We start from the raw sequence: 27500 nt of genomic DNA on the forward strand, positions 1-27500 counted from the left end.
AACACTAGTGTGTTCAGTGTGTTCAGTTCAGTTGGATTTTCACCAATAACTCTAACATTACTATGTAAATAATTGTGTCCTTTTGACAATAGAAAGAGCTGATTAAGAGCTTTCATTTAATATATATATATATATATATATAAGTAATTATGAGATTAATTCAATCTAATATAATTAGTGTCATACATGTGTGCTGTTGATATAAATAAACTGCTTTGAATGAATGTATCCACACCACAGCATGTATAACATGACATGGTCCACTGAAGCCTCCCCCAGCCTGGGGCATCTATCGAGGAACATTATGTGAAATATATGATCTCTCAAATGACAGCCCCTCGCGGTGCAGACTGCTGGTGCTATTGGCGGCTAGCACACCGCCTGACAGGCTCTCTCATTAGCTTTGAGCGATCACCACATATGACCGACCCCCACACCCAAGGCTGTCAGCACACAGATGAGGAAGGCTAGTGGCCATCACTGCTTCCCATGCAACATTAGCATGGTACAATTGGTCTTCATTAATGCAATATTAGCATGGTACAATTGGTCTTCATTTTTAGTGGCAGACAATGACCACCCTCCTCCACTATACATGCCAACTATTACCAAATACAAATGTAGACAGTACAGTATGGTTGGTATAGGTCAGCACACCATACTATATAGTACACTATAATACTATAATACTTGAATTCCAATGTGTTCTTTTTCTCTGGTTAAATAAAGGTCAAATAAGAAAAAACAATACTAGTGGTGGTGGTTTAAATGCATCTAAAATGCCAATGTATATGTATCTCAACACTATGTTTTCCAAACAAGTCAAAAAGTAAAAGCATAAAAGGGTCACAATCAACATATTTGTCGATATGATCCTCAGGGAGATAATCTTCTGGTACCGCCAGCGATCACAGAGATGCTTCGGAGCCTTTAGAACGACTAAATAAATATCTGAGGTTTTCTTTCCCCCTCGTTCTCCACAATAGCTCTGACCGTGGGCGGAACATGCTCATTATCAGTACGCTGTTAGATAGAGTCAGTGAGAAGGCAGAGAGGGAGAGAGAGAGAGAGAGAGAGAGAGACAGAGAGAGAGAGAGAGAGAGAGAGAGAGAGACAGAGAGAGAGAGAGAGAGAGAGAGAGAGAGTTTCCACAATGCTAATCTTCGCCCCCAATCAAAAACCACGACGGGGGAAGAGAAAGGGGGAAAAGTGACGGATGAAAGGCTCCCATAATGGGAAAGTGGTTTTCTACTTCTAAACTTCACTTCTGTCTTATCCTCTTGCCTGACACTGTGCGGCATCCCACTGCCTGCCACACTGAAGCACCTTGTTAAGAGAGTCTTTTGTGACAGCGTGGAATAATTTCTCACATGAATAAGAAAGAGAAATTGCTTCCTTGCTTTGTGATTGCTTCCTCCAATGTCTCTGCCAGGCTTTTCACACACACACAATAAACAGTCTTTCAATCCCTCTCCCTTGCCTGTGCTCTCTCTCACTATGCCCTACCTCTTCATTCAGTTCCATTATCCATGACACACAGTCAATTAGAGGGTCAAAAAAATAATGAACGTATCACCTTAACATATGTAGACGAGTGTGTCTTTTCATACCAAAACTAAAAAGGACATCATTAAACAACCCAATTGTGTAGACATGTTTGAATGCAGCAGGCACACCTGCCATCACGTACTGATTAGATGGCTTACTGTACTGTATTCTACACTATTAAAACGAATGTGTTGAAAACAACACATCTTGCGTTGTTTTTAACACATCTCTATGTCCAGATAGGGACAACACAATTTGTGTTGTTTCCAACACATTGCTTTTGTTATTTGTTTCAAGAGTGTACACAGTATGTGTTGAAAACTATTACCACAGAGCGGTATACATGCATGTGTACTGTGTGTGTGTGTGTGTGTGTGTGTGTGTGTGTGTGTGTGTGTGTGTGTGTGTGTGTGTGTGTGTGTGTGTGTGTGTGTGTGTGTGCGCATGTGTGTGTGTTTAGATTCTGTGTAGAATGACAGAGATTCAGTGTAGAACGACTGAGAGATTTAGTGTAGAATGACTGAGAGATTCAGTGTAGAATGACTGAGAGATTCAGTGCCTCAGGCCTGAAGGCTGCTGGAGACCAGTCAGGGAGTGCCGTAAGAGCAGACCCCCCACTGGGCAGAGGGCAGCAGCAAAGCAGAGTTCTGGCATGCCCACCCCGGCTGCATCGCGCTCCTGCCGCGCCGTAAACCTTTCACCTCTCCTCCCGACAGGGCATCGGCTATCTGTCAGAGAGCATTAGGAGGCGGACAGGACGCGTCCGATCACCTGCTCACTTCCCTTCCCCCCGATGAGAAGCAGGGCGCGGCGGGATGTGTCCTAAAACAAACCTCTCCCGCCCCCGCAACTGCACTACCCACACTCAGTCTCCATGGAGCTGACCTCTGCCTGCTCGGCCGGTCAGCCTGATGCCAGGTGAGGGCAGCGGAACGGATGAGTGGCGGATAACATACCATAGACACCTCACTTACTTACTTACTTATTCATTTGGCTGACCATTTCATCCAAAGTGACTTACATATGTCAATTATTGCAAGGGTCAGTCTGCCCGGAGCAACTTGGAGGTTAAGGGCCTTGCTCATGGGCACAACCGTGGCAACCAGGAATTGAACCCACAACTTTTCTGGCTACTGCATGCCCAGGTCCTTAGCCACTATGCTACCACTGCCACCAGTGGGGGTGAGACAAGGGAGACTGGGACAGCAGAGTGCTGCTTGTGATTATGCATTCCTCCTCCTCCTCCTCCTCCTCCTCAGGTCCAGCGACGTCTCTCTCTCTCTCTCCTTTCCTTTGACGGCCACATACTGTACTTCACCTCGTACTCTGCCGATCTAAGGCTTACAGCCCCCTAAGCTTCACACGGGCCTCCGCAAATCTGCCGCTCTCTCTCCGACTCCTGTTACTTTGTATGTTTTTTCTTTGTTTGTTTGTTTTGTTGTTGTTGTTGGTTGTATCGTCTGAATTAATACCAAAGGCCTGGCACAGAATCTGCTCTACAGCGCGGGACCTTTGGTGAGCTGCCACAGCGAGGACAGAAAAGAACTGATGGCACTAGAGTCGCGACGCCCACGGTGTGGTGGTTACAGCAGGCAAGGCACAGGGTTAACAGAAAAGTACATCTAAAAAAAACCTTCCTATGTCTCTATGTCTTGTATGACAGTGGCACCATCGAAATATTGCAAACCACTACACTAGGGCTCACTGAGAGAAGCGCCTTTTTTTAACCATATATCATCCGTAGGTGACCAATCAGAGAGCTTAAGATGTGCTCCTGTTTTTTTTTTGCCAGCAAGACAGCAAAAGACTGTCAAAACGATGATTGAATCAACAGGTATGATGTCTGTGAGGACGACTTAAGAGGAGTCGCTACTTAAAAACCCTTCTTCTGTTTCTATTTTCCTGCCTGGGTCAGGTGTTAACAAAACCGCAACTGATCAGAGTATAAAAAACAGAGAGAGAGAGAGAGAGAGAGAGAGAGAGAGAGAGAGAGAGAGAGAGAGAGAAAGGGAGATAGAGAGGGAGAGAAAGAGGGAGAGAGAGAGCAATAATAATAGCTATGCCCAAGAAAAGGTTGCAAGGCTGCCTGCTTGCCTGCCTGCCGGTTCCATCTGCGTGGGTTTGCATGGGACTGAGCTGTCTGTTGCTGTTATTAAGACACTCGGCTAAATGGGTGATTACTGCAGCTTAAGAGGCTCATTGCGTTTTAGCAAAAACAATGGGATGGGATTTAGTGTGGAAGCCAGGGAGGAGCAGCAGCACGGCTACCTGCAGATGCTCCGAGACACACAGACACCAAAGCTGTAAAGCACAGGTGTAGAGAAACGCATCACCAGATAGAAGTAACAGATCGACCACAGTAACATACTGTACTGCACAGGCGCAGACATTAACACAGACCAAAGCCGGCAGTTATCCGACACACAGGTGCACACACACAGACACACACACACACACAAACAGACCAAAGCCAGTGGAGTTACCGGTCACACGGGTGCAGACACACACACACACACACACACACACACACACACGCGCAAACACACACACACACACACTCAGACCCAAGAAAGTTACATGCCGTACAGGTGTAGTGACACACAGGTATAGACCAAAGCAAGCCCAGATGCTGACACACACTGTCACAGATCAAAGCCTGTGCTGCTACCAGGTACAGAATAGAGAATCTGACACACAGCCTGGCTTACACACACACACACACACACACACACACACACACACACACACACACACGATTGCCTTCACCACTTCCTAATCCTACAGATACAGACAAGACAGGAGTCTGTGATTCTCTCCACTGAATGTGAGACGGGTGCAGAAAGAGCCAAATCAAAATCAGCAGACGAGGACAGGATGCCGTGCATGAATCTCTTCCTGTCCATTCCAATAACATCAATGACATTCCAGGACTGTGTGCGTGAGTGTGTGTGTGTGTGTGTGCATGTGCCCTGTATGTGTGCGTGCATGAGTGTAATAATGTCAATGACACACTCCAGCACTGTGTATGTATGCATGTGTGTGTGTGTGTGTGTGTGTGATCGTGTTCAGTGTTTTTGCCCAAGGAGGGCTGAGTGAAAGAGTACTGATACAGTGGATGTGACCTCGCCTGCGCAGCCAAACAAGGCCAGCCATGAGAGTAGGGAAGCCCCTGGTCCTGTCACAACAATGCTGCCTGTGACCACGCCGATTAGCACTCAGCCTGCACACGTATTCAGGGATGTGTGTGTGTGTGTGTGTATGTGTGTGCGTGAGTGTGTGAGTGTGTGTGTATGTGTGAGCGTGCGTGTATCCATATATGTCTGTTCAGTGTGTATTTACACACACACAGTCTGTTCAGTGTGTATTTACACACACACATGTATATAGTGTGCGTAAGTGTGTATCTGTTGGGGTTGAGAGAGAGAGGGTGGGGGGGGGGGGGTTCAGAAGACCCACTGACCTTGTTATAAGAAAATAGCTCCAGCAGGCAGGCATGCATGCAGGCAGAAAGAGCTCAAGGCCAACTCTCCCACAGCACACACAAGGAAGCATCGCGCAATCATCCTCCTAAATAAAATAGGTCATATTTGTTTCAGCTCCAATTAAACAGGGAGGGGAAAAACCCTTTTGAGTTCCATTTGAGGACTACAGTTTGAGGGCTGCATTTGCTACAACGACGAAACAGTCTAAAGGAAAGAAAAAAGAAATGGGTAGTAATTGTTGTGAGGAACCTGTGGTGTTTTCGGTAAACATTTTGAAATGCAAACACTGGCAAAGCTGTCTGGCGAGCAGGGAAGCACCGGTGTCGGTTAAACTCGCTCGTTACTGTACCGCATGACAAATGCACTGTGCCGACCGCTTCCCCCATGTACACACACACACACACACACACACACACACGCGCACACACACACACACACACACACACACACGCGCGCGCGCAGACGCGCATGAGAGAGAGGGAGTGAGTGAGAGTGCGTGTTTTAAAAACTAGGTCAGGTTTTTTGGTAACTGACACATCCACTTGCAAACAGATAAGTGGAAATCTAAAGTGCTAAGAGAGGGGCTGGAAGCAGCCGGAAGGGGAACGCAGCAGAGGGATGGGAATGGGAAGGAGCAGAGCGCGCGCGCACACACACACACACACACACACACACACTGTGGGGACAGTGAGGTGCGCTTGGCCCCGACGCACGTGTAATTAGCAAAATACACTAAACACTATATTTCCCAAACGAGTTCACCCTGTTCCCTGCTCTTCCCGGCTGAGGTAGCGGGATTGTCCCCGGCTGCTGCTTCCTTCCGATCCGGCCCCCTCTCTGACGTTTGATTCCTGCTTAGACACGTGTGGTGAGGGTAATGAGGATCTCCGCGGAAACGCTCCTCCCGAACCCGTGTCCTGGCTGCCCGCTCTTCCTCTGTGTCCGACACCTTCTGGACGCCGAGCCCTGTCATTCGGGCCGGCGGGTTGAGACTGTGGCGCAGCCCCAGGAAAACACACTGACACACACCTTCTCTGACCGAACAATTACGGAAGCAAATGAGGGTTCATTTAAATGAGGCCTACTGAAGTCTACGTCCTGTCCAACGCCAATGGCACCAATTATGTGCTCTCCACAACAGACACCGGGGCTCGCATCGGGACAGGGCGCTGCCTCTAGGCTGATGCTTGGCCGGAAGAAGACATGTTTGTGTGTATGTGTGTGTGTTATTGGAAAAGTACATCAGAGCGTGACAGTTTTAATGTGCTCACACTCAGAGAAATAGAAAGATAGACAGAGAGAGGAGAGAGAGAGAGAGAGAGAGAGAGAGAGAGAGAGAAAGTGAGATAGAGAGAACAATGGAGCATGAGGAAGAGGGAGAAATAAGAGAGAGAAAGAGATGCAGGGAGGGATGGAGGGAAGGGTGGAGGGAGGGTGAGGGCAAGTTATGCATTAAGAGGAGACTTGGACTGACAGGCTGGGATATCAACCAGCCAGCAGGGGTCGCTGTTATTCAAAGGGACTCCAGTCATATGCTACCACCCAGTCCAGTTCTTGTGCAGCTTGTGCAGCAAACAAACTCAGAGAAACTGACCTCTGGTTCGACTCATACCTGGAGGCCTGAGCTGCCTCTTACTCAGAGTTTGGGTGAAGTGGATGAAATGCAGAGAAAGAGAGTAAATAAACAAACGCTCCAGACACTTGAGATGGCCATAGTGCACGCGGCCCTCTGCAGCCCGGTATTGATCCATGCAGTTATTTACTGGTCCTGGCCTGCCTGCCTCCCATCCCAGCTAGACGGGCAGGACGTGTGTGTGTGTGTGTGTGTTATATATGTGAGTGAATGTGTGTGTGTGAGTAAGGGCAGCGTCAGAGCATTATTATTTACGGCCACCCCCCCGCCACCTGATGGTGAATGCTGATCTACTGGGGCCTCAGCACTGACAAATGAACAGCACCAACGCTGCCGTCAGCAGTTTAATGCAGCCAAACAGTCCGGCCAGCCAGCACTGCAGCCACACAGCCCAGTCCAGCCCAGCCCAGTCCAGCCCAGCAGAGGCAGATGCAGACAGCAAGGGTCGCAGCCGCAACCCGGGATCCAGTCCTCCATGTTAGACAAGCTTGTCACTCGGAGCAACTCTTTCATGGATTCAAGGTCCGCAAAGGGGTGGGGTGGGAGGACAGGGGTATAGTGGATAATGTTCAGGCTTTAAGTGCTCTGGAATGGGATTGGGGGGGCGGTGGCTGGTGGAAGCTTCTAGAAAAACATATTTCATTACTAAGGTGAAGAGTCAAGTTAAAGGATGCCTCGTTGGGGGGTGTGGTGGGGGTGGGCGGTTGGCAGTTGGGTGGAAGCTTCTAGAAAAACATATTTCATGACATACACTACGTGTCAAAAGTTTGGGGTTACTTCAAAATTTCCATTCCACTCCATTATAGACAGATTACCAGCTGAGATCAGTTGTATTGTTTTTTTTAATCAGGGCAGCAGTTTTCAGATTACATTATGTGCTTACATAATTGCAAAAGGGCAACTGATCTCAGCATCCAGATTCTGTCTACAATGGAGTGGAATGGAAATTTCAAAGTGACCCCAAACTTTTGACCGGTAGTGTACAGTAGGTGAAGAGTCAAGTTAAAGAGATCCCTGGGCTGGGGTGGGAGGTGTAAGAAGGGTGTAACCCACGGCAACCCTGTCTGCGGCGTTGGCATGCTGAGTGGGTGACTGCGATGGCGTGGTTGCTCTGAGCACAACCTCGCTGCTGACCCCTGCTTTGAAAGATTCAGAAGCCAGACCACTCCTTCACAAGCTACACCTCATCCCACCCCCACCCCACCCACTCCCCCACCCGACCCCCTCACCTTAAGGATGATCCATATTCCTCCTCAAGAAGTATGCAGACCACATCTTCTGCCAAAACTGTCCAATTATAGCATGCAGGTCATGACATATTGATAAGCGTAATCTGTCACAAGGTGTGAGGATTGGGTGTAACTGAAAGCAGATGGTTGGTGTACACATGACAAGACATACCGGCTCTTCGAGGACAAGGTGTGAATTAGTCAACTGGCAAGAAGCTCCAAATAGAATTGACTCCCCAAAATTGTGCAAGGTCATCTATTCGAAATGGCAAGAATCGCAGGCTAAATTGATTCTGAATTAGATTAAGAGAATAAATCTATCCATGTAGCCACTGTAGGAAAGACACACTGTACCTGCACACGCGCACGCACGGCACGCACGCACACACACACACACACACACACACACACACACACACACGGTACTGTATAAGCAAAAACACAGGCCTATTTCTATTGCTTTTGCTGTCTCATATTAAACATAATACATGCATTAAAAGTGGGTTTGGGAAATCAACTATACTATCAATCTCCACTCTTACCTTTTCAACCTTTTTGTCTGTCTAGAAACATTTCCAGTCACAAACTATGGCCCACAATAGGCTCAAGGTTAATTAATATCCACAGCGAGTTTTTTTGAAGCTTTCCCCAGCTGCCAGTATTCAGCTTTTCACTCTTTTTATTCACTGACAACTACAGGAATTCTATCTAAGGAAAGTCTGAAACTGGGCGAAAAGAAATCAATAATAATAAAAAAAAAATCATAAAACACTGCCTGACTGCCTGCTAGACTGTCTCAGCTCAAATCGGTGCTCTGTTTTCTCTAAAGAGGTGGCACAAGCGCAGAGCAACGCTTTCCCTGATAGATTAAAAACTAATTAGACATCAACACACCTTCCACACTTCCTTCATAAACGCTAACCCAGCAATCAAGGCTGCGACCCAACACGGTCCCTTTCTGTCTCGGCCTTCGATGGCTAATTGCGGCGTGTCACATGTCAATGCCACCTTCCCTTGCACGTTGTCCTCCCCTTATTACACACACACACACACACACACACACACACACACACACACACACACACACACACACACACACACACACAACCACTGGATGCTGTCAGGCTTTGCTTGGGCAGAGGCTTTTAGGAAGTACTCAAGTGCCTTGATGCTAGTTGATTGAAGTAATAATACTTATTATTATGCATTGTTCACTTTTTTAAGCTCTGAGCAAATAAAGGCCTGACTTAGTCAAAAGCCAGCATGGTTACGCAGGAAATAAGCACAACGGGTAGCCAAACTGCCAATCACAAAAATGACCTGCCTCATTGCAAAGGGATAAAGGAATGAGAAGGAGAATGAGAAGGTTTTTAGAGGATGACTGGAGACCTGTTATTTCAGTACAACCCAGCCTCTAAAGGGGCTGCCAACGCTTACATTACCAATCAAAAGTTAGGGGTCCCCAAGATATTTCCTCCTTTTGAAAGAAAAAATATTGTTTGATGAATGTATGAATAGTGTTAATATTTCAATTAAAAAGTATTTCTAACCTATTAAAAAATATTTCTAACCAATTAATACATGTTTGTAACCTTGTAATGGACTTTTTCCCCATTCATTTTGCTATGTTTCCTATTTAAACTATTTAATGTATTCAGTTTTCGAAAAAAAACAAGGAAATGTCAGTGAGCCCAGATTCTTGAGTTGCAGTGTACACAACACATTCAAACAACACAGAGCCTTTATGTATGCTGAACGCTAGGATATTGACACTACTCTGTTTGGCTGGAGGGGTTTCCCACTAAGCCATTGACCTCCAGTCTCGTGTGTGTGTGTGTGTGTGTGTGTGTGTGTGTGTGTGTGTGTGTGTGTGTGTGTGTGTGTGTGTGTGTGTGTGTGTGTGTGTGTGTGTGTGTGTGTGTGTGTGTGAGGGAGGGTAGTCGCTATGAGCCTGCCTCTCACCTCCAGCTTTCACCAGTGGGCCCTGGGTGACCCTGGCGCTACTAATGTTAGTGGAGTATGCCAGGATGTTTATTTACTACAGATGGAAGTGCACTCGAGGAACTCATTCACGAGTGTGTTGGTGTGTGTGTATGTGTGTGTGAGTGTATGCATATGTGCAATGCTGTCCAAAAGTTTTAGTAATGTAAGAATGTAAGGATATACAAATGCTTTCAACAATGAATAGTTGAATAGCTTTACTGACCAAACATACAAAGTGCACTAAATAAACAAACAACAAAAACAAAATAATGACATTGGCTAGTGTAACTATTTACACAATTTTTGCACTGTTTTTCTCTATGCCATGTGGTTTGTTACTATATAAGGACTCATGTCTCACAGGAGTACTTTACAATATAAAAAAAAAATTCTTGCAAATCTAAAAATATTAAATTACCTATTGACACGCTAATGCAGATTAAAAGAAAAAAAATGTCTGTGACAAATGTTTTGTTAAACAACTTAAGTGCCTGAGCGTTTTGCACAGTACTTTATGTATTTGTGTGTGTGTGGCATGAGGGAGATGTATGGGTTTGAAATGTATTTATAACAACGTGATTCCTTCCGTGAGGGGCGGTCATCACAGCACTCCTGGCATGCACATTTCAATTGCTTTCTAAAGGCCACCGGTCAGCCCAGTTTGTTCATCTGAGGGCGTCTCGGCGGCGGCCTCTCCATACACGGCCCTGAGCCAATACACACACTGCATGACTCTCGGTTCTGTGGTGTTTTTATGTGCTGTAAATATTTAAAGCATCAGCACATCCAATAGACATGTCTGATCTCTCTCCCTCCCCCTCTCCTGCTTTGTCTCTACCTCTCACTCTCTGTGTCTCTCCATCTACCTCTCACTCTCTGTGTCTCTCCATCTACCTCTCAACTACCTCTCACTCTGTGTCTCTCCATCTACCTCTCACTCTGTGTCTCTCCATCTACCTCTCACTCTCTGTGTCTCTCCATCTACCTCTCACTCTCTGTGTCTCTCCATCTACCTCTCACTCTCTGTGTCTCCATCTACCTCTCACTCTCTGTGTCTCCATCTACCTCTCACTCTCTGTGTCTCCATCTACCTCTCACTCTCTGTGTCTCCATCTACCTCTCACTCTGTGTCTCTCCATCTACCTCTCACTCTCTGTGTCTCCATCTACCTCTCACTCTGTGTCTCTCCATCTACCTCTCACTCTCTGTGTCTCTCCATCTACCTCTCACTCTGTGTCTCTCCATCTACCTCTCACTCTGTGTCTCTCCATCTACCTCTCACTCTCTGTGTCTCCATCTACCTCTCACTCTGTGTCTCTCCATCTACCTCTCACTCTCTGTGTCTCCATCTACCTCTCACTCTCTGTGTCTCCATCTACCTCTCACTCTCTGTGTCTCTCCATCTACCTTCACTCTCTGTGTCTCTCCATCTACCTCTCACTCTCTGTGTCTCTCCATCTACCTCTCACTCTGTGTCTCTCCATCTACCTCTCACTCTGTGTCTCTCCATCTACCTCTCACTCTCTGTGTCTCCATCTACCTCTCACTCTGTGTCTCTCCATCTACCTCTCACTCTCTGTGTCTCCATCTACCTCTCACTCTGTGTCTCTCCATCTACCTCTCACTCTCTGTGTCTCCATCTACCTCTCACTCTGTGTCTCTCCATCTACCTCTCACTCTGTGTCTCTCCATCTACCTCTCACTCTCTGTGTCTCCATCTACCTCTCACTCTGTGTCTCTCCATCTACCTCTCACTCTCTGTGTCTCTCCATCTACCTCTCACTCTCTGTGTCTCCATCTACCTCTCACTCTCTGTGTCTCTCCATCTACCTCTCACTCTGTGTCTCTCCATCTACCTCTCACTTCAGGTCTCCATCTACCTCTCACTCTCTGTGTCTCTCCATCTACCTCTCACTCCGTCTCCCCCTTTTCCTTTTCCCCTCTCTCTCTCTCTCCCTCTCTCTCTCTCTGTGTCTCTCCATCTACCTCTCACTCTGTGTCTCTCCATCTACCTCTCACTCTGTGTCTCTCCATCTACCTCTCACTCTCTGTGTCTCCATCTACCTCTCACTCTCTGTGTCTCCATCTACCTCTCACTCTCTGTGTCTCCATCTACCTCTCACTCTCTGTGTCTCCATCTACCTCTCACTCTCTGTGTCTCCATCTACCTCTCACTCTCTGTGTCTCCATCTACCTCTCACTCTGTGTCTCTCCATCTACCTCTCACTCTGTGTCTCTCCATCTACCTCTCACTCTGTGTCTTTAGCCGCCTGTAGGGGTTGAGCAGTTCAAAATAATCCTCCCCCCTGTCAAATGTCACTCAAGCTCAGTAATAACAGGAGTCATCAGCCAGCTTAGTCGTCCCCCAATCTACAGTGAGAGAGACAGACAGACAGGGAGGGAGAGACTTACAGAAATTGTTAAATTAACCAGCAGCCATGTTTCTCCCCCCCACCCCTTCTTCCACCCGCTTTCATTTGAAAAAGACATCAAACACTGGTTGGCGGATTTGAGTAATTAAGTGTCCTTGAGCTGTGTCGATGTGAAAAGCCCGCTTACATACACCTTCCACTTCACATCACAGCCATCCAATCAGAGGGGGGGTGTGTGTGTGTGTGTGTGTGTGTGTGTGTGTGTGTGTGTTGTGTCCAAATCAGCGCATCCGGTCACAAGTGTCAACTAGAGACTTTTTTTATGACACTGACCTTCGATGAATACTCCTCATTCACACGCACTCATCTGGCTAATAAGAAGCGTAAACCGAGGCCTGGACCCCTGTGGTATGGCTCTCCACCAACTTGTCAAAAAATGTGATGTCTGCTGAATGATGGTAAATAAGAATAAACACAGATGCTGACCAATCTGTAAATTGCCTAGTGTTGCCATTTATTTACACGCCAGATTAGGAGGCCGCGGCCCCCTCTTATTAAGCAGATTTTAGCGCCACGCGACCGGCGGCTAAGGTTACTACAATGTCAGAGCACGGGGCGTGAGCAGATTGATGGCGATAAAAAAGGGGAAAGTTGACAGATTTCACTTTTAACGCTAATCTGGCTTTTATATTGTGCTTGTCCTCGGCCGCGGGATTAGGGCCACAGAGTACAGAGATAGGGATGGAAAATAAACAAGGGAAGAGATTATCACTAAAAGGCAACTAATAACCCCACAGATAACCAGGGTCAGGATATTAGGGGGAAATATACATGAAAGGGCAAAACAAAGGCTAAGTGCTCAGCGTATATTAGCAGTATGGCCTAATACAGGGTATTAACAATGAACATCACACATAAGGATGTATGTCATGTGGGATCATACAGGTTTAGTGCAACCAGTAAGTGAACAGGATATCCGGATGTGAGGCCATTGCAGGGCCTTAAAATGCCTTAAAGTAGCCCAGAGCAAGTCACTACTGCATTGCATTGAGATGTTTGTCTCCTTTGAGGTAGCTGTTATCCCCTCTCTTGAAACAACTAAAAACATCATGGCTGGCCGAATGCTTTGCACCTGCCTACCATCTGCACTACTGTGTGTGTGTGTGTGTGTGTGTGTGTGTGTGTGTGTGTGTGCGCGCATAGATCTTCAATGGAGGCTATACGCTACGCTACGGTACACTATGCTGAGGCAGTGTGTCCTGCCCTGGTGGTCTGTGGGTGGCCAGTGTGAAGATAAGGCTGCGGATTCCCCCACACTGTAATCCAGGGATGACGCAGCCCAGATGGACGCTACGACTCAGAACCGAATCTGGCCTGAAGGTCAGGACCCCTCTAAGCAGGCTCTCTGAGCGAGCAAGACAGCATTACGGTAATTAGCCACGCAGGCTGATCTTATTAAGGGCCTGTTGACTAGTGGGGGGACCGTCCAGGAACCACCTTATCTGAGCACGATCAGAGGGCCAGATCAGTTCAGTTTAGGAGGACACTGCTATCTGGCTAACCACTGCTCTTTACATGCAAACCCACTCTTTGTATGAGGACTGCCACCACTGCTAGCTGGCTAACCACAAGGAAAGCCCATCTTTATATCAGGACTTCCAACTATAGGCTGTTGCAAAATACATGCAAATGGTTAAAATTGCAATAGTGCACAGATCATATACCAGAACAGAGTGGTTTATTTTGGCAATCATCTCTTTGTGGTTAAGAACAAATTAATTTGATTTGACTATGCCTTCAAGTGTGCAAAATAGTAATGATAATACAAATAATTAATAACAAAATCTTAAAAATAGACATGTACAGCATTCTGTACTTAATCCTAACAAAAATGCAAGATTTGCTTTTATCTGAAATCAAAGGAAATAGCACAGAACCACTAAACGGCACCTTTTGTTTTCCTAATGCCCCATACTGAGACCAGAGAAGCCATTGTGAACAAAACGCACTTTTTGTTTTCGAACAATATTAATTAGTTTCTTTACACATAAAGATGCGTGCCGTAACGCCAAGCTTAATTTTGTGTTTAGTAAAACATAGTCCTTGATGAGCTATTCCCAGAGGCTAGGGCAACCCTCTTTGTATTTTTTGTTAGCATAAAATCCTTGAATTAAGGCATACTCAGGGGCCTGCTACTTTCCAGAGATTGCAGCCCAAAAGAATGTGTTGAGACTACAATGACTGTCTCAGTAGGATGATCTATGGTGATGACGTCCTCCAATGCCTCCCTACGGTCTCGGAAATAAATAAATTAGTTTAAAAAAAGCATAAATAACCTCCCAATCTCACACTGGCTAAAAATACATACTCCCTTTAATATCTGCTCTCTTTTCAATAAAGCCATTTGAGCCATACATGCTGCTTTAATTACCTTCAACTCTCAGAGCTATCCATATTGAAAGGCTGAATACTGATATTACGTACACACTATATGCTGATGTTCTGTACACATGTAGCCTTGATATAATTATGCCACAGTATTTCAAAAGTGATACAATTATGATATAGGTCCAAAGAAAAGGAAAACTGTCAAGGAAAATGACATCACTGGTATATATAAATCTGTAAGTAAGACTATTGTACTGCGCTGTAATGTAACTTGATATTTTATCTCCTGGGGCTTATTATAAAGACCAAATATTCTTGGAAAAAATTACAGAGGATAACTGCTTTTTTCAAAAGCCTTGAGGTTGCGAGCATTCGGTTTGTGGAATTCTCAACGTCAGATGTACTGACCTAGAAGATTTGCTGAAGGCAAAGACATTGATATGATGGCAAAAAAAGAAGAAAAAAAAACTCCACCAATTTTCTCTTCGAGTCAATGTCAACACCTTGTTTATCTTCCCCTTCTGAGCACTCCTCTCATCCTTCTCACAACACTTTCAATGTCAATCACTGGCCGTACCTAAGGCCATTCTGCACATCGGCTCCACTGCATTGATTTACGCCATTCCCATGCACTGCAGTTCCTGCCTTCAACCTGACATCATGAGTATGTCAATATGTATACAAAACATGGTGCAATGCACTGCTGCTGCAGCTTTACACAAACACAGCCATATACTGTACTGTGTAAAGCATGGCAACAATCTATTATTCCTTCTACATTTAAATACATCATTTGGCAAAGAGGGAGAGTTGTTGTGTGTTGTTGAATAAAGTCAACAAGTAAACATGACATTTTCAGTTCAAATGGAATTAGATGCTAAAACTAAATGAACTGCTAACACTTACTGTCCTACTTGGCATCCATAAAAGCCGAATCTGACTTTTCTGGGTAGAAAATTACAGTAGACTGGAGGAGGCAAAGTGGAGCATGGCAAAGATAAACATACTGTCTTCTGTTAGACAAATGAAATCAGATGGTGTAAACCCCTGTAGAAAAGGCCTGTTAAAAAATTCATAAAGGTTAAAATAACTGTTTATTCAGAACATTTCAACGAAGGACGATGACGGGCTCCCTGTTGCATTGCCATCTGAGGCAATTAAAATGGAAACAAACACACAAGCACACTCCGCATACAAACTTGCTTGCTTATACTCACACACACATCTGCGCATGAGGACACGTACATGCACACACAATGCCGACCAGAAACACATGAAAACACATACATACATACGCATACGCAAAGGAAAACACACAAAACACACACGCACACGCACGCATGCACACACACACACACACACACACTAGCGCATGCACACGCGTGCACACACATACACTCTTTCAAAGCATTTCCATGCATTTTTCATAATGCCTGGGTTGAGACAGAAATGTACTATGATGCACCTGCTTTATGGTCGGTTTCTCAGTCAAATCAGCAAAAAAATAAAACTAGGAAGTAACTGACATTTGTCTAATAACGTCTTTCAAATAGCAACCCAGAAGAGACAGGCTAAAAGTGTGTGTGTGTGTGTGTGTGTGTGTTTCCAGGAGTGTGTATTACCCTAATTCCCACTCCACTCTTACCTTCTGGGGCACGGGAGGCCCTGCGGTGTAGGGAGTCAGGCCCACCGGAGGCTCCGTGATGTAGGTCTTCTTGGGGGTGGGGGGCTGGTAGCCGGCCTGCCCCTGCGGCTCTCCCCTCCAGGTGTTCTGGCCGCCTCCTCCGCCGTAGGGGTAATCAGCGTAGCTGGGCTGCAGCGGCATCGCCGGCGTGAAGCCAGGCTGCGGCGGCCCGTAGGCGAAGTCGGGCCCGCGGGGCTGCGCCGGCATGTACTGCACCGGGACGGAGCCTCGCATCGACTGCTGGGGCACCATCGGCTGCCCGTACTGCTGCTGGACCGGGGGGTGTTGGGGCCCGGGCTGGGCTGCCCGCACCTGCACGTTGAAGGTGGGCTGGCTGGGGGTGGAGGCGGTGGTGTAGGAGGCCGGGACAGGCTGCGGGGCGGTGGCCATCTGGAACTGGGGCTTGGCCACGGGGCTGGCAGAGGCCGGGGGGGCACCGGAGGGCGCTGGAGAGCCCTGGGCCTTGGGGGTGGACTTCTTGGTGGCGGTCAGGGGCGGCTGCGTGGGGATGACCATTCGCTTGTAGCCGGTGACCGGGGCAGCTGAACTGGGGCTGGTCACAGCAGGGCTGGAGTTCTGTAAAAACAGGACAATAACGGCAAAACGATTACGCATGCTATGGTCACCTCAGGTGCAGACCATTAACTTTCAGTCTACAAAGGGTCTGTTCACTAAAAACCATCCGCTGCTTAGAAGCTATTTTATTGTGGTATGGCATCCTCCTATGGCCCAAAGCATGCTGGGTATAAGCTGTCCAAGGATCAGACCACACTGATGGAAATGCTGTTTGCACTAAATTCTTCTACTGTGATGGGATGACATGATACCCAAGACACAAGTTTACCGTCCTGATCAACGGATAACTCTCTCAATCGAAAAGATTCACTTTCATGAACAGAGGATTCATGATTGGAGGATTTAAAGACATGTGTCGCGTTAAAATTCCCCGGTTTCTCTGTATCGCCTTTGATTTTGAGGACTACAAATGTAATGGGCATCATAAAGTAGCCACCCCACGGATCTGATGCCTATTTAATTGGCTTGTCTTGGATATTGCTTTATGAACGTGGTGGACCCAACACTAGGATTGCTTCGACAAGAACCAAGAGGGTGATGGTGGTGGTGGGAGAGCCCAGTGCTCTGGTAGGATTTATTCAGGCAGTGGCTTACGACGCAAGTAATTATCCTGCCTCCCTCTTCAATATCGATTTGCAGGGGTTAGCTGGCCGGTGCGGAGTCCGCTGCTTTGCCGGACCATGTCCAGCCATAAAGCAGAGCTAATAAAGCGTGGAGGAGGGAATAAATTGTTTTGGTGGAGAGAGCCGTGACTGCGGCGCTGGCAACGGCAAAGACACTTGTGCTGACGCTAGCTGTCCGCATGGGAGAGGCCGCTAAATCACGGAGATTTGTGTGGCGGATGGCTGCTCGGAGAGTTGCTGGTCAGATGTGAGCTCTGTGGCTCTTCGCTTGGAGCGGCGTGGCATGGCTGCACAGGTCCCACAGCGTGGTTCCGTTCTGCCGGCCTCGTGCGCTAATCACAAGTCACGTCCTGCCTCTTACTTTCTGCACAAACAAATGCGCCTGGCTACAGTTGTCATGGTAATAACAACTAGTCCTGGCATCAAGGTTTCTGGCAATATTGGTAGGAGTTCTGTGCAGTTTTCAACCTCTCTCACTCTTTCTCTCTAGGCCCACAGACTATGACGGTGGATCAAGACCCACAAAATAGTGGATATTACATTCAGCCTTAACAACAAGATAAAGTCAGTGGTGACCTACAAAAGTGACTGTTATTAACCTAGGTTATTCTTTTTAGGTTAGAGCCCTAAGCCATCAAATAAAAGATAAAAAATGGAATCAATTACTGTCGATACATCAAGGCAAGAGTAATGTGTTCTAGTCACAGGATTATTTTTATGTGTGTAACTGCCAAGTTGCTCATCAGATGTAACTTGTAGAAGAACTGCTTGAAACAAAATGCTTTCTACATACATTAATTCCACTGAACTGTCCTTGGGCTTCAGAGACTCAATCAAATCTCTTATAGGAATAAGACAATGAAAACACACCCCTGAAATATTTCATGCTTGAACTATAATTTCGGTCTAAGTGATTAATACTGATGTTTATGTCTGTCTACTTACGAGCTGTGGAAAAAATGAAGCTCTTGCCCTTCGGGAAGAGAAATTACTCAATTTAAATGTTTCATGGTTTTTAAAATACTCAAGATTATTAATTTATCTATAAAGGCCTTAAAACCTAACATTTACTTAGCAGAGTTCTGGAAATGCAAATAGGGCCCTCAAAATAATTACGTTGTCATGGCGAATTTTACAGTGGCGAGATTAGGAAGGGGAAAATTGTGCGCTAATACTGTAGGTGATGAAACCCCCAGCAGGATAAGATCAGAAAAAGTGTCATATGCTGGAAAATTTCCTCTTCTAGCCAAATCATGTCTCACACAGATGTGCTGGGCACAGATAGCTAGTCTTGAACCAGAACTCCACACAAACCAAGGCAGTGGCGGCGGTGGCGGCCTAGCTATCTATTTCCGAGTGTCACGTCAGGGAGTTTGGGTGAAGAAAAGCTGAAACTTCTCTCTTGAGCTGTTGCTGGGAAAAGCCAGCGCTCGAAGGGAACCATGCCGATAACTACAGGAGGCTTAAGGCTCAGCTCTCTACCCATCTGAGACCGACATGTTGTTTGTGTGTGTGTGTGTGTGTGTGTGTGTGTGTGTGTGTGCATCAGTTTCGTCCGACCTGCCCTGCACAGCGCCATGGCGTCCGGCACATTAGATTATATACATAGTTTATTCACAGTAAATGTGTATTTTCCTGGGGCAGCACATATAGAGCCCCTATGAAATCAGCACATGGTGTGTCACTTTGTGTGTGTGTGTGTGTGGGGGTGTCTGTGAGAGAGATAGCTCCGAGTGCGACGCCATGATTGGCCTGACAGTGAGTCGGGATCACTGGGGGCAAACGCTCTTGGAAAGACGTCATCCCGGTGACACACCCAGGAGACGAGTTGAGAGATCTGGAGCGTTCTATGTATCTCTGGGCTCTCTCTGGGAGTTCCACCTGAGATGTGTCCAAGTGTGAAAGATGTGGAACAAGGGCGGGTTAAACATTAATGCTGTCCATCGTTGTGTAGAGAGTTGATGCTGGGTCTCTTGCTTGCTCTATGCTTTGGGATGTTTTTTTTTTATTTTCTGAAGAGTGCTTGCCTTGGGCTGAGAGATATTGGAAAACATTGGGCAAGCCTATGTGTGCATGTGTGTGTGTGTGCCAATGCTGAGATCAGATGCTTTCTGGTCGTTTTTCGATGGCCCTTGAAAGCAGAAGGTTTGCGTGTTTTCAAGCAACCTACGGACCGAAAACACAAATCACTGCTTCTTTGCTCTGAGGGGGGAAAATCAGAGTGAGTGAGGGAGAAAGAGAGGGAGAAAGAGAAAGAGAGATAGAGAGAAAAAGAGAGATAGAGGGGAAAAAAGTCCTGATCTGCCCACAGCCTACAGACATTCTCTCAAACATGTTACTTTTCATCACATCATTTGTTAGATGCATTTAACTCCCCTGAGGCTAACAGTGGAGGGATGCGACTGCTGTGAAGTAAAATTATTTATATAACCGAGAGGGTAAAACACACATACACACACACAAACACACACACACACACACACGCACAGCTCGCTTTTCCAGGAGGACCAAAAGCTAAATCCAAAAAAAAAAAAAAAAAGCATAAACAGGAAGTCTCATATATATCAAATGATAAACAAAGACATCTCAGCACAGTGCCCTTTTGAGGCACATCCATTTAAAGCTGGCCAAGAGAAGGCTGACTGACCTCACGCCAGGGCAGCACCACAGAGAGCAGCGAGAATTTTTCAGTGAGTGGCTGTGTATGTACGTGTGTGTGTGTGTGTGTGTGTGTGTGTGTGAACTCGCTCGTGGGGGGAATAGAAGCTGCTAACAAGGCAGCCCTTGGGAGATTAAACAAACACAAACATAAACACACACACACACACACACACACACACACACAGGTAGCCCATGCCATGCCTGAGAATTCACACCTCTTTACTGCACATTACGCCGTCTCGTGTTGGTAAACTTAGCGACAGACCCTCATGGGTAGTAAGGGAGGCAGATGGCAATCTGTGGCAGATGCCCATGAGACTGATATGCTTACAGTAGCTTTGGGGAGCTGACTGGAAACATTGGCCTTCTGCAGTGTGAAAGAGACACAGAAATGCATGCACCTAGAGCACACACACACACACAGACACACTTGCACACACACACATGGTGTACAAGTGTGCATGCACACACGCTTGTACACACACACAGCCACGTTTCCATTCTAAAAAATAAAATAAAAAAGTTCTATAAAACTTGATTTCGCCTTGACTTTTCCAAACAACTTGAGTGTGAAATTTCAGCGAGCTTTCCTAAGAAAGGCTTTTTGACACATTAGAGTAGATTAGGAGCGACCGTGCAGAGCTCGGGGGGCTCGCTTAAATCTGTTAACTTTGCATTTCAAACCACACCGGGGAGGAACACGTCAATATTCTCTCTCTCTCTAACTTTTCCCCCACGCCTGCTAGTGTAAGAAATCCAGTTCGCAGCAGCAGACACACGCACACACAAATAACTTTTTTTTGGTTTTTAGTATTTTCCTGTCTTTAACACACGTGGCAAGTTGCCGTCTTTGACCTCATTCTGCTGCAACGGTGACCAGAGTCGTGGTTTGGCCAGGGCACAGCCCTGTTAAGACTGTGGAGCAGAGGGAGCTGACTAAGTGCTCAGCATCTGTCCAGAAAAATGGGTCCCTGTCTGTGTGTTGGACAGCCTTTGTTACGCTACATTATGTGAGCCCGGCCCTTAAGTCTGCAGGGAGGAAACGTTAGGATGAGCGAGCCAATGAAACCCCCTCATCTTCCCGCAGAGTCTCTCTCAGATGCCCTCACTACCGAGTTTGTCTTTCTTCCTCGCTATCCTTCATTTGCGCATCCATCTCAATTTATGTGCCATTCACCGATGTGTCCATCTCGCTCTTTCTCTGCCCCTTAATTGACAATGTATTTTTTTCTCTTTCAATCTTGGCCCGTCACCATGGTGTGTGTGTGTGTGTGTGTGTGTGTCTGTCTATCAGTGGCACTTGCTTGCACAATAAATTGCCGCCACCAAACTAATGTGGCTATCTCTTTCCAAATTCACAGTAACCAAAAAAAAAAAAAAAAAAAGAAAGAAAGAAAGAAATCCTCCGCCGTGTTCCCACCCACTCTCCACAGCCTTGACACACTACAGTAGTGGGTATCAGGCGTTCTCACTTTTAAAAACAGTTCACGATAACGCACATTAAAACATGATTAAAGATGTCTCCCCCTGAAACCGCGACGGGACCTCCAGCTGTTTTCAACCATCTCCAATTTGCAGATAAAGGACATTAAAATCAGGGCTCTGGGTATCTTGTGAGGATCTGATTCATTCTCCTCCCTCCTTCCCACTGTATGGCAATGAGAATGAGAACGAACAGCAACAGATTAAGTTGGAATGCTTGTCAGATAAATGGGTTAAAGAGACGTTTATAAATGTATCATTCGTTATACCCTTTCTGGAGTTTACGACCCTGGTGCTGTGCTTATATCATCTTAACTCTACAAAAAATAAATCCATGTATTTTTTTTTTATTTCTTTCCTCAAAGATAAATACCAATTTGGTGCAATTGACAGCTTGAGTGAAAAGGTTTATCTAAGTAGCATCGCAAACAGTGAAAATGAAACAAAATGGAGGGTTGGCATTAAGGACACTTTGAAGTGCTTGAACTGAGAATCGCAACCGAGAGGAGATCTGAATCTGTCACTGTTTCCATTCTCAGAATAATAAAAAAAGACCTTTGAATCAGATAAGACAAGTCTAGGTATTACGGAGGGGCTATAATTGTGACTGAAAGACATATGGCTATAATCATGACATTGTCCATCAAAGGCATTCTTCCCAGAAGGACTTTCATAAAAACGACACAGCCAAGGGTTTGTTTCCCACCACCGCGGTGACGTTCTATAAAGAACACTTTCAAGTGTTTTTAAAAAAAAATTCTGATTTCAGACAGTTTCACTGATAACAAAGAGAAGCAGCCACAGACAGGAAAGTCTCATCGTCCTGCCTGACAGCTTGCAAGCACGGCAGAAAGATGTCAGGTAAGACTGTTGTCTGGCATGAACCTTGTTTAACTGAGAAATTTCAGCTGCACTTTATATTAAGCATCTTTAAGTACTACATACTTAAAATGTCATAATCCTGACACTAACACTGACTATATTGTACTTTAAATGCATGTCTCACATGGGTCTATGTTGTTAGATTTACTAGAGTTCAGATTGGTAATATACAATAATATGGTCTGATGCGATATATACTAGGTGTGTAACGAAACACCAAATCCACGGTATAGCGCCAGTAAAACTAAAATAACATTCATATGTGCAGTGATGTGACTCCTTTAAGAACAACTTGCATAGTGAAGTGCAGAGCTGTTGACACTGAGTGCAAGTATAAACACCCTCAATAAAGTGTATGCAACTGTAGGTTAGGCGAGCTCTAGGTTAAACAGAAAACTATTTGTGCAAGGTTATTACTGCATACATGTATGCATAGTTTCATGGTTTTTAAGTCAGTGGCGCAAGACATAGGCCTAAACATAGCAGTGACACATGAAAGCTACGTGGCAGTTTCTTAATGGAAGCGGCAAAATTTACTGCATTGCTCTATCACTACATTAGGGAAAACGATGAAATAGAACAATAATTTTGTGATTTACATGTTCCACAATTGTGGAAAGGACACAAAAAAAGAGTTGTGTTCCACTCAGGGCTCAAGGGGCTGTATCTGTAAGGTCGGCAGCTGCTGGGGTTTGGGAGGAGTGTGCATCATGGCTCTGTCTTCTGAGACACCAAGTTATTTGGTGGATATTTGGTAGAGTATAGTGAATACTGAATCATTTAACTACCAAGAGCTTGAGAGAAAACAGCACTGAAATGTCTCGTGGTTGATGTATGACAAGAATATGAATCTTAAGTCTGAGAACAATCTTGTGCTGTAATTTCTGCCCATGCTTGAGAAGTCAAACATAAAGCTGTCTGTCAACTGAGACAGCCTGAAAACTCCCTCACAAATTTACATCCTCAACATCATTTGCACCCCTCCCTCCCTAAATATCCTGACTCATTCCACACTCCATGTAAGTTTGCGTGTAAACCAAATTCAACTGCCCCTCTTCCAAGCCCCCACCCCATCCCCAACAAATGAGGTCACACCATGTTTAAAAATGTCCCTATTTAATGTCAATGTCATCAGACGGGGCCTCAGCCAATCGGTGTTCTCCGACTGGCCCCAAACAGGGGTGGGGTTGGGGGGTGTAATGTGCGGTGACAGCGCTTTGACTGTAAGCTTTTTAGCATTGTTGCTGGGAGGACAAACTCTGTGATGCAGACAGGCAGGTTCCGATAGCAGTCACAGCATCCCGGCTCAAACCAAATTTGTCATTGGTTCGCCCTGTTAATAAAAGACACAGGGGTGATACTATGCAGTTTATTAGACTAACAAGCGTTGACGGGACACATGGATCGCCTCTGGGCACACTCCGCTCTCCACAGTTGGCTGCCCCTGTCAAAACTCAGAACCTGCTGCCAGATTGACCTTAAGGTCACCGCACGCCCCTGGCACTCTGCAAGCGCGCTTCGCCAACATCCCTCTCTCCCACCCTCCCTCCCTCCCTCTGTCGCTCTCTCTCCCTCTCCCTCTCTTCATCTCTTCACCCACACTTCTCTCTCTCTTGCTCTCTCCCTCTTTGCCTCTCCACCCTCTCTCTCTATGTCTCTCTGCGTCTCTCTTCTTCTCATCTTTTTTCTCACTCCACCCTCTCGCTTTCTCTCCATCTCTCTCTCTCGCTGATGGAGAGAGGGAAGAGCAGAGCAAGCAAAACAAACACAGATAAAGAGTTAAACACTGCAGCCTACGGTGATTAACAAGCTGCTCCTACAGATTCAAATACGTACACACACACACACATAAATGCAAAAATACAACCACTATAAAATGAAGCACCCGATCCTGATTGATCTTTATGGTTGACAGCTCAACAGAGTAAGGGCATCAGTCTCTGATGGTGTTCAATTCTCAAGCAGACCTAACATTAACAAAGATTTGTTTGAACACTTGAACTAGACTCACTTACTAAAATGCTTAATCAATTTCAGAAACATCAAACACAAAGTACTGACCTCTTCTCTTGACATTATATTTTCACAAACTAATTGATAATACTATAATATTTAACAAAGTACTGACCTCTTCTCTTGACATTATATTTTCACAAATTAATTGATAATACTATAATATTTAACAAAGTACTGACCTCTTCTCTTGACATTATATTTTCACAAATTAATTGATAATACTATCATATTTAACAAAGTACTGCACCAACCTCTACTTTCGGCATCATATTTTTACAAGGTAATTGGTAACACTACAATATTTAACAAAATGCTGCATGTCATCAATAACACCATCTGTGGGCTTGTAACCTGTTGACTATTGATTAGCTGCATTGATCTGTCCTGACCTGCTGGTAAAATCCTTTTCGAGGTATGGTGAGGAGGATACCATTCTGCTTTCGCAAATACTCTCCCTAGAGGAACCCATCCGGCCTCTTCATATCCATTTCCCTTCAGATGCACTCGCTGACCCTGCCCTGGCAAGCCGTCTTTACATTTCAATCGCTCTGGCCTTACTGCACCTGTGTCTGAATGAGCTATGAATGCTATTGTAAATGCCCTCTCTGCCACAGTCTGCCAGGAGGTGGAGGTGGTGGAGGGGGGATTGTTTAAAAGGCTCTCTGTGGCAGAGGTGAAGGAGGAGGAGGAGGAGGGAGAAGAGGATGAGGAGGAGGAGAGGGAGGAAAATTAAGAGGAGGCGGAGGAGAATGAAGAGGAGAAGAAGGAAGATGATGATTAGGAGGAGGAGGAGGAGGTGGAGGAGGAGGAGGAGAATGAAGAGGAGAAGAAGGAAGATGATGATTAGGAGGAGGAGGAGGTGGAGGAGGATGAAGAGGAGAAGAAGGAAGATGATGATTAGGAGGAGGAGGTGGTGGAGGAGGAGGAGGGGGAGGAGGAGGAGGAGGTGGAGGAGAAGAAGGAAGATGATGATTAGGAGGAGGAGGAGGAGGAGGAGGAGGGAGGAGGAGGAGAAGAAGGAAGATGATGATGAGAGGAGGAGGAGGAGGTGGGAGGAGGAGGAGGAGAATGAAGAGGAGAAGAAGGAAGATGATGATTAGGAGGAGGAGGAGGAGGTGGAGGAGGAGGAGGAGAATGAAGAGGAAAAGAAGGAAGATGATGATTAGGAGGTGGGAGGAGGAGGAGGAGGTGGAGGAGGTGGAGGAGGAGGAGGAGGTGGAGGAGGAGGAGGAGAATGAAGAGGAGAAGAAGGAAGATGAAGAAGAGGAGAAGGAGAATGAAGAGGAAAAGAAGGAAGATGATGATTAGGAGGAGGGGAGGAGGGAGGGAGGAGGAGGAGGTGGAGGAGGAGGAGGAGAATGAAGAGGAAAAGAAGGAAGATGATGATTAGGAGGAGGAGGAGGAGGTGGAGGTGGAGGAGGAGGAGGAGGAGGAGGAGAATGAAGAGGAGAAGAAGGAAGATGAAGAAGAGGAGAAGGAGAATGAAGAGGAAAAGAAGGAAGATGATGAGGAGGTGGAGGAGGTGGAGGAGGAGGTGGAGGAGGAGGAGGAGGAGGATGATGTGTGGCGAGGAGAGCTGCCAACCACCTGCTTTATGTCAGAGGGCGCAAGAGGTCATCCATCATCCGACTCATTTGGACCCGTCGCTTAGCGATGGGGTCGAGCTGCATGGCGGCGAGGACTTAATCAAATCATCTTAATAAATATTTATCCAACGCTGGGCCTGTTTACGGTGCAAACTTATACATTCTGTCACTTCACCTCGCAGTGCTTGCCAGGTGATGTGAAATTGATCCTTAAACACACACACACACACACCCTTGCAGAGGATGAGGACAGCCAGATTATTTTTCACTCCTTGCAACCAGGGTGACAATGACCCTTGACAAAATAAATAAATAATAATAACAATAATATTAAAATAAAACCGTGGTCCTGGCGAGCACATAAGATAGGGGAAATGAGGTGAAATAGCAGGCAAGAGGACAAACCGAGAGGACATAGATGAGCTTTACTGGGTACATGCTGACTCTTTGACAAAGGAAATTGGTTGTGTATGTGCGCACATTCAAAAGTGCCTTATGGTATTATGAAGGAGGTGGAGGAGGAGATGGGAGAGGAGGATGAGGAGGAGAGGGAGGAGTGTCTTATGACATTATGGAGACTTTGACCAGAACACGTGGAAGAGTGGTGCAAAAGAGCACAGGTGATGACGAGACACTGTTTTACCGCACTCCTCTCTATGTAAGGACCTGTCTTGCGGAACATAGGAGGAGCAAATCACATCTAACTGCAGTCTACATCTACAAGTAAAACACTTAAATATTTATACCAAAGAACAAGGCCGCTCTGATGAAGATAAACATGACCCTCGCCTGACCTGCTGAATAACCCCTGTGGGAGGAATGTATTTAAAGAGTGCCAGACATTATGTTTTCCCTGTTTCATTGCCATATTTGGACTGAATACACTAAAAAATAAAAACATGAAAGGCGATACAGTAAACAAGTTTGACGATAGTGCCTGGTTGCTTACCGCACGTAAGGTTCCCGTGTCCAGACAAAATTTAAAGGGCTGGTCGGGGCTCCAAGAGGGAGATGGATCAGGAAAGGGCCCTTAATTGAATTGAGAGGCCAGCACGGGCCAAGCTGTCAGCACTTTGGGGGCTGTTAAAAATCTAGGGCTACATAATTCATGCTCTAAGCTCAGGAACACCAGGCACAGGATGACAAACACAGGCCAAACAAAAGACCAAAAGGACATGATGGGAATAGTAAGGTGGATCTGTGATAGTACCGCAGGTCAGTCACTAGCAGCTGTGGCTTTCCCGCCACAGCAGGAACAATGCCTTAAACAAACGTATTAGGATCACAAATGATGCTATAAATGATACGGAGGGATGCAATGATGCTGATGTGCTTGATGGTTTGTGGTTTGTAGT

General features: G+C 46.0%; 1 protein-coding gene across 5 annotated transcripts in view; it reads right to left on the reverse strand.

Moving 5' to 3' along the window:
* LOC125300311 (LIM domain containing preferred translocation partner in lipoma) overlaps window positions 1-27500 on the reverse strand; it is a 198350-nt gene that overhangs the window by 48498 nt on the left and 122352 nt on the right. For all 5 annotated transcript variants that reach the window (XM_048252088.1, XM_048252090.1, XM_048252089.1 and 2 more), the window contains one exon: window positions 16281-16895. In XM_048252088.1, the coding sequence (XP_048108045.1) occupies window positions 16281-16895 (615 nt within the window). The remainder of the gene's footprint in view (window positions 1-16280; window positions 16896-27500) is intronic.

Source organism: Alosa alosa, chromosome 9 (genome assembly GCF_017589495.1).
Source record: "Alosa alosa isolate M-15738 ecotype Scorff River chromosome 9, AALO_Geno_1.1, whole genome shotgun sequence".
Classification (NCBI taxonomy): Eukaryota; Metazoa; Chordata; class Actinopteri; order Clupeiformes; family Clupeidae; genus Alosa; species Alosa alosa.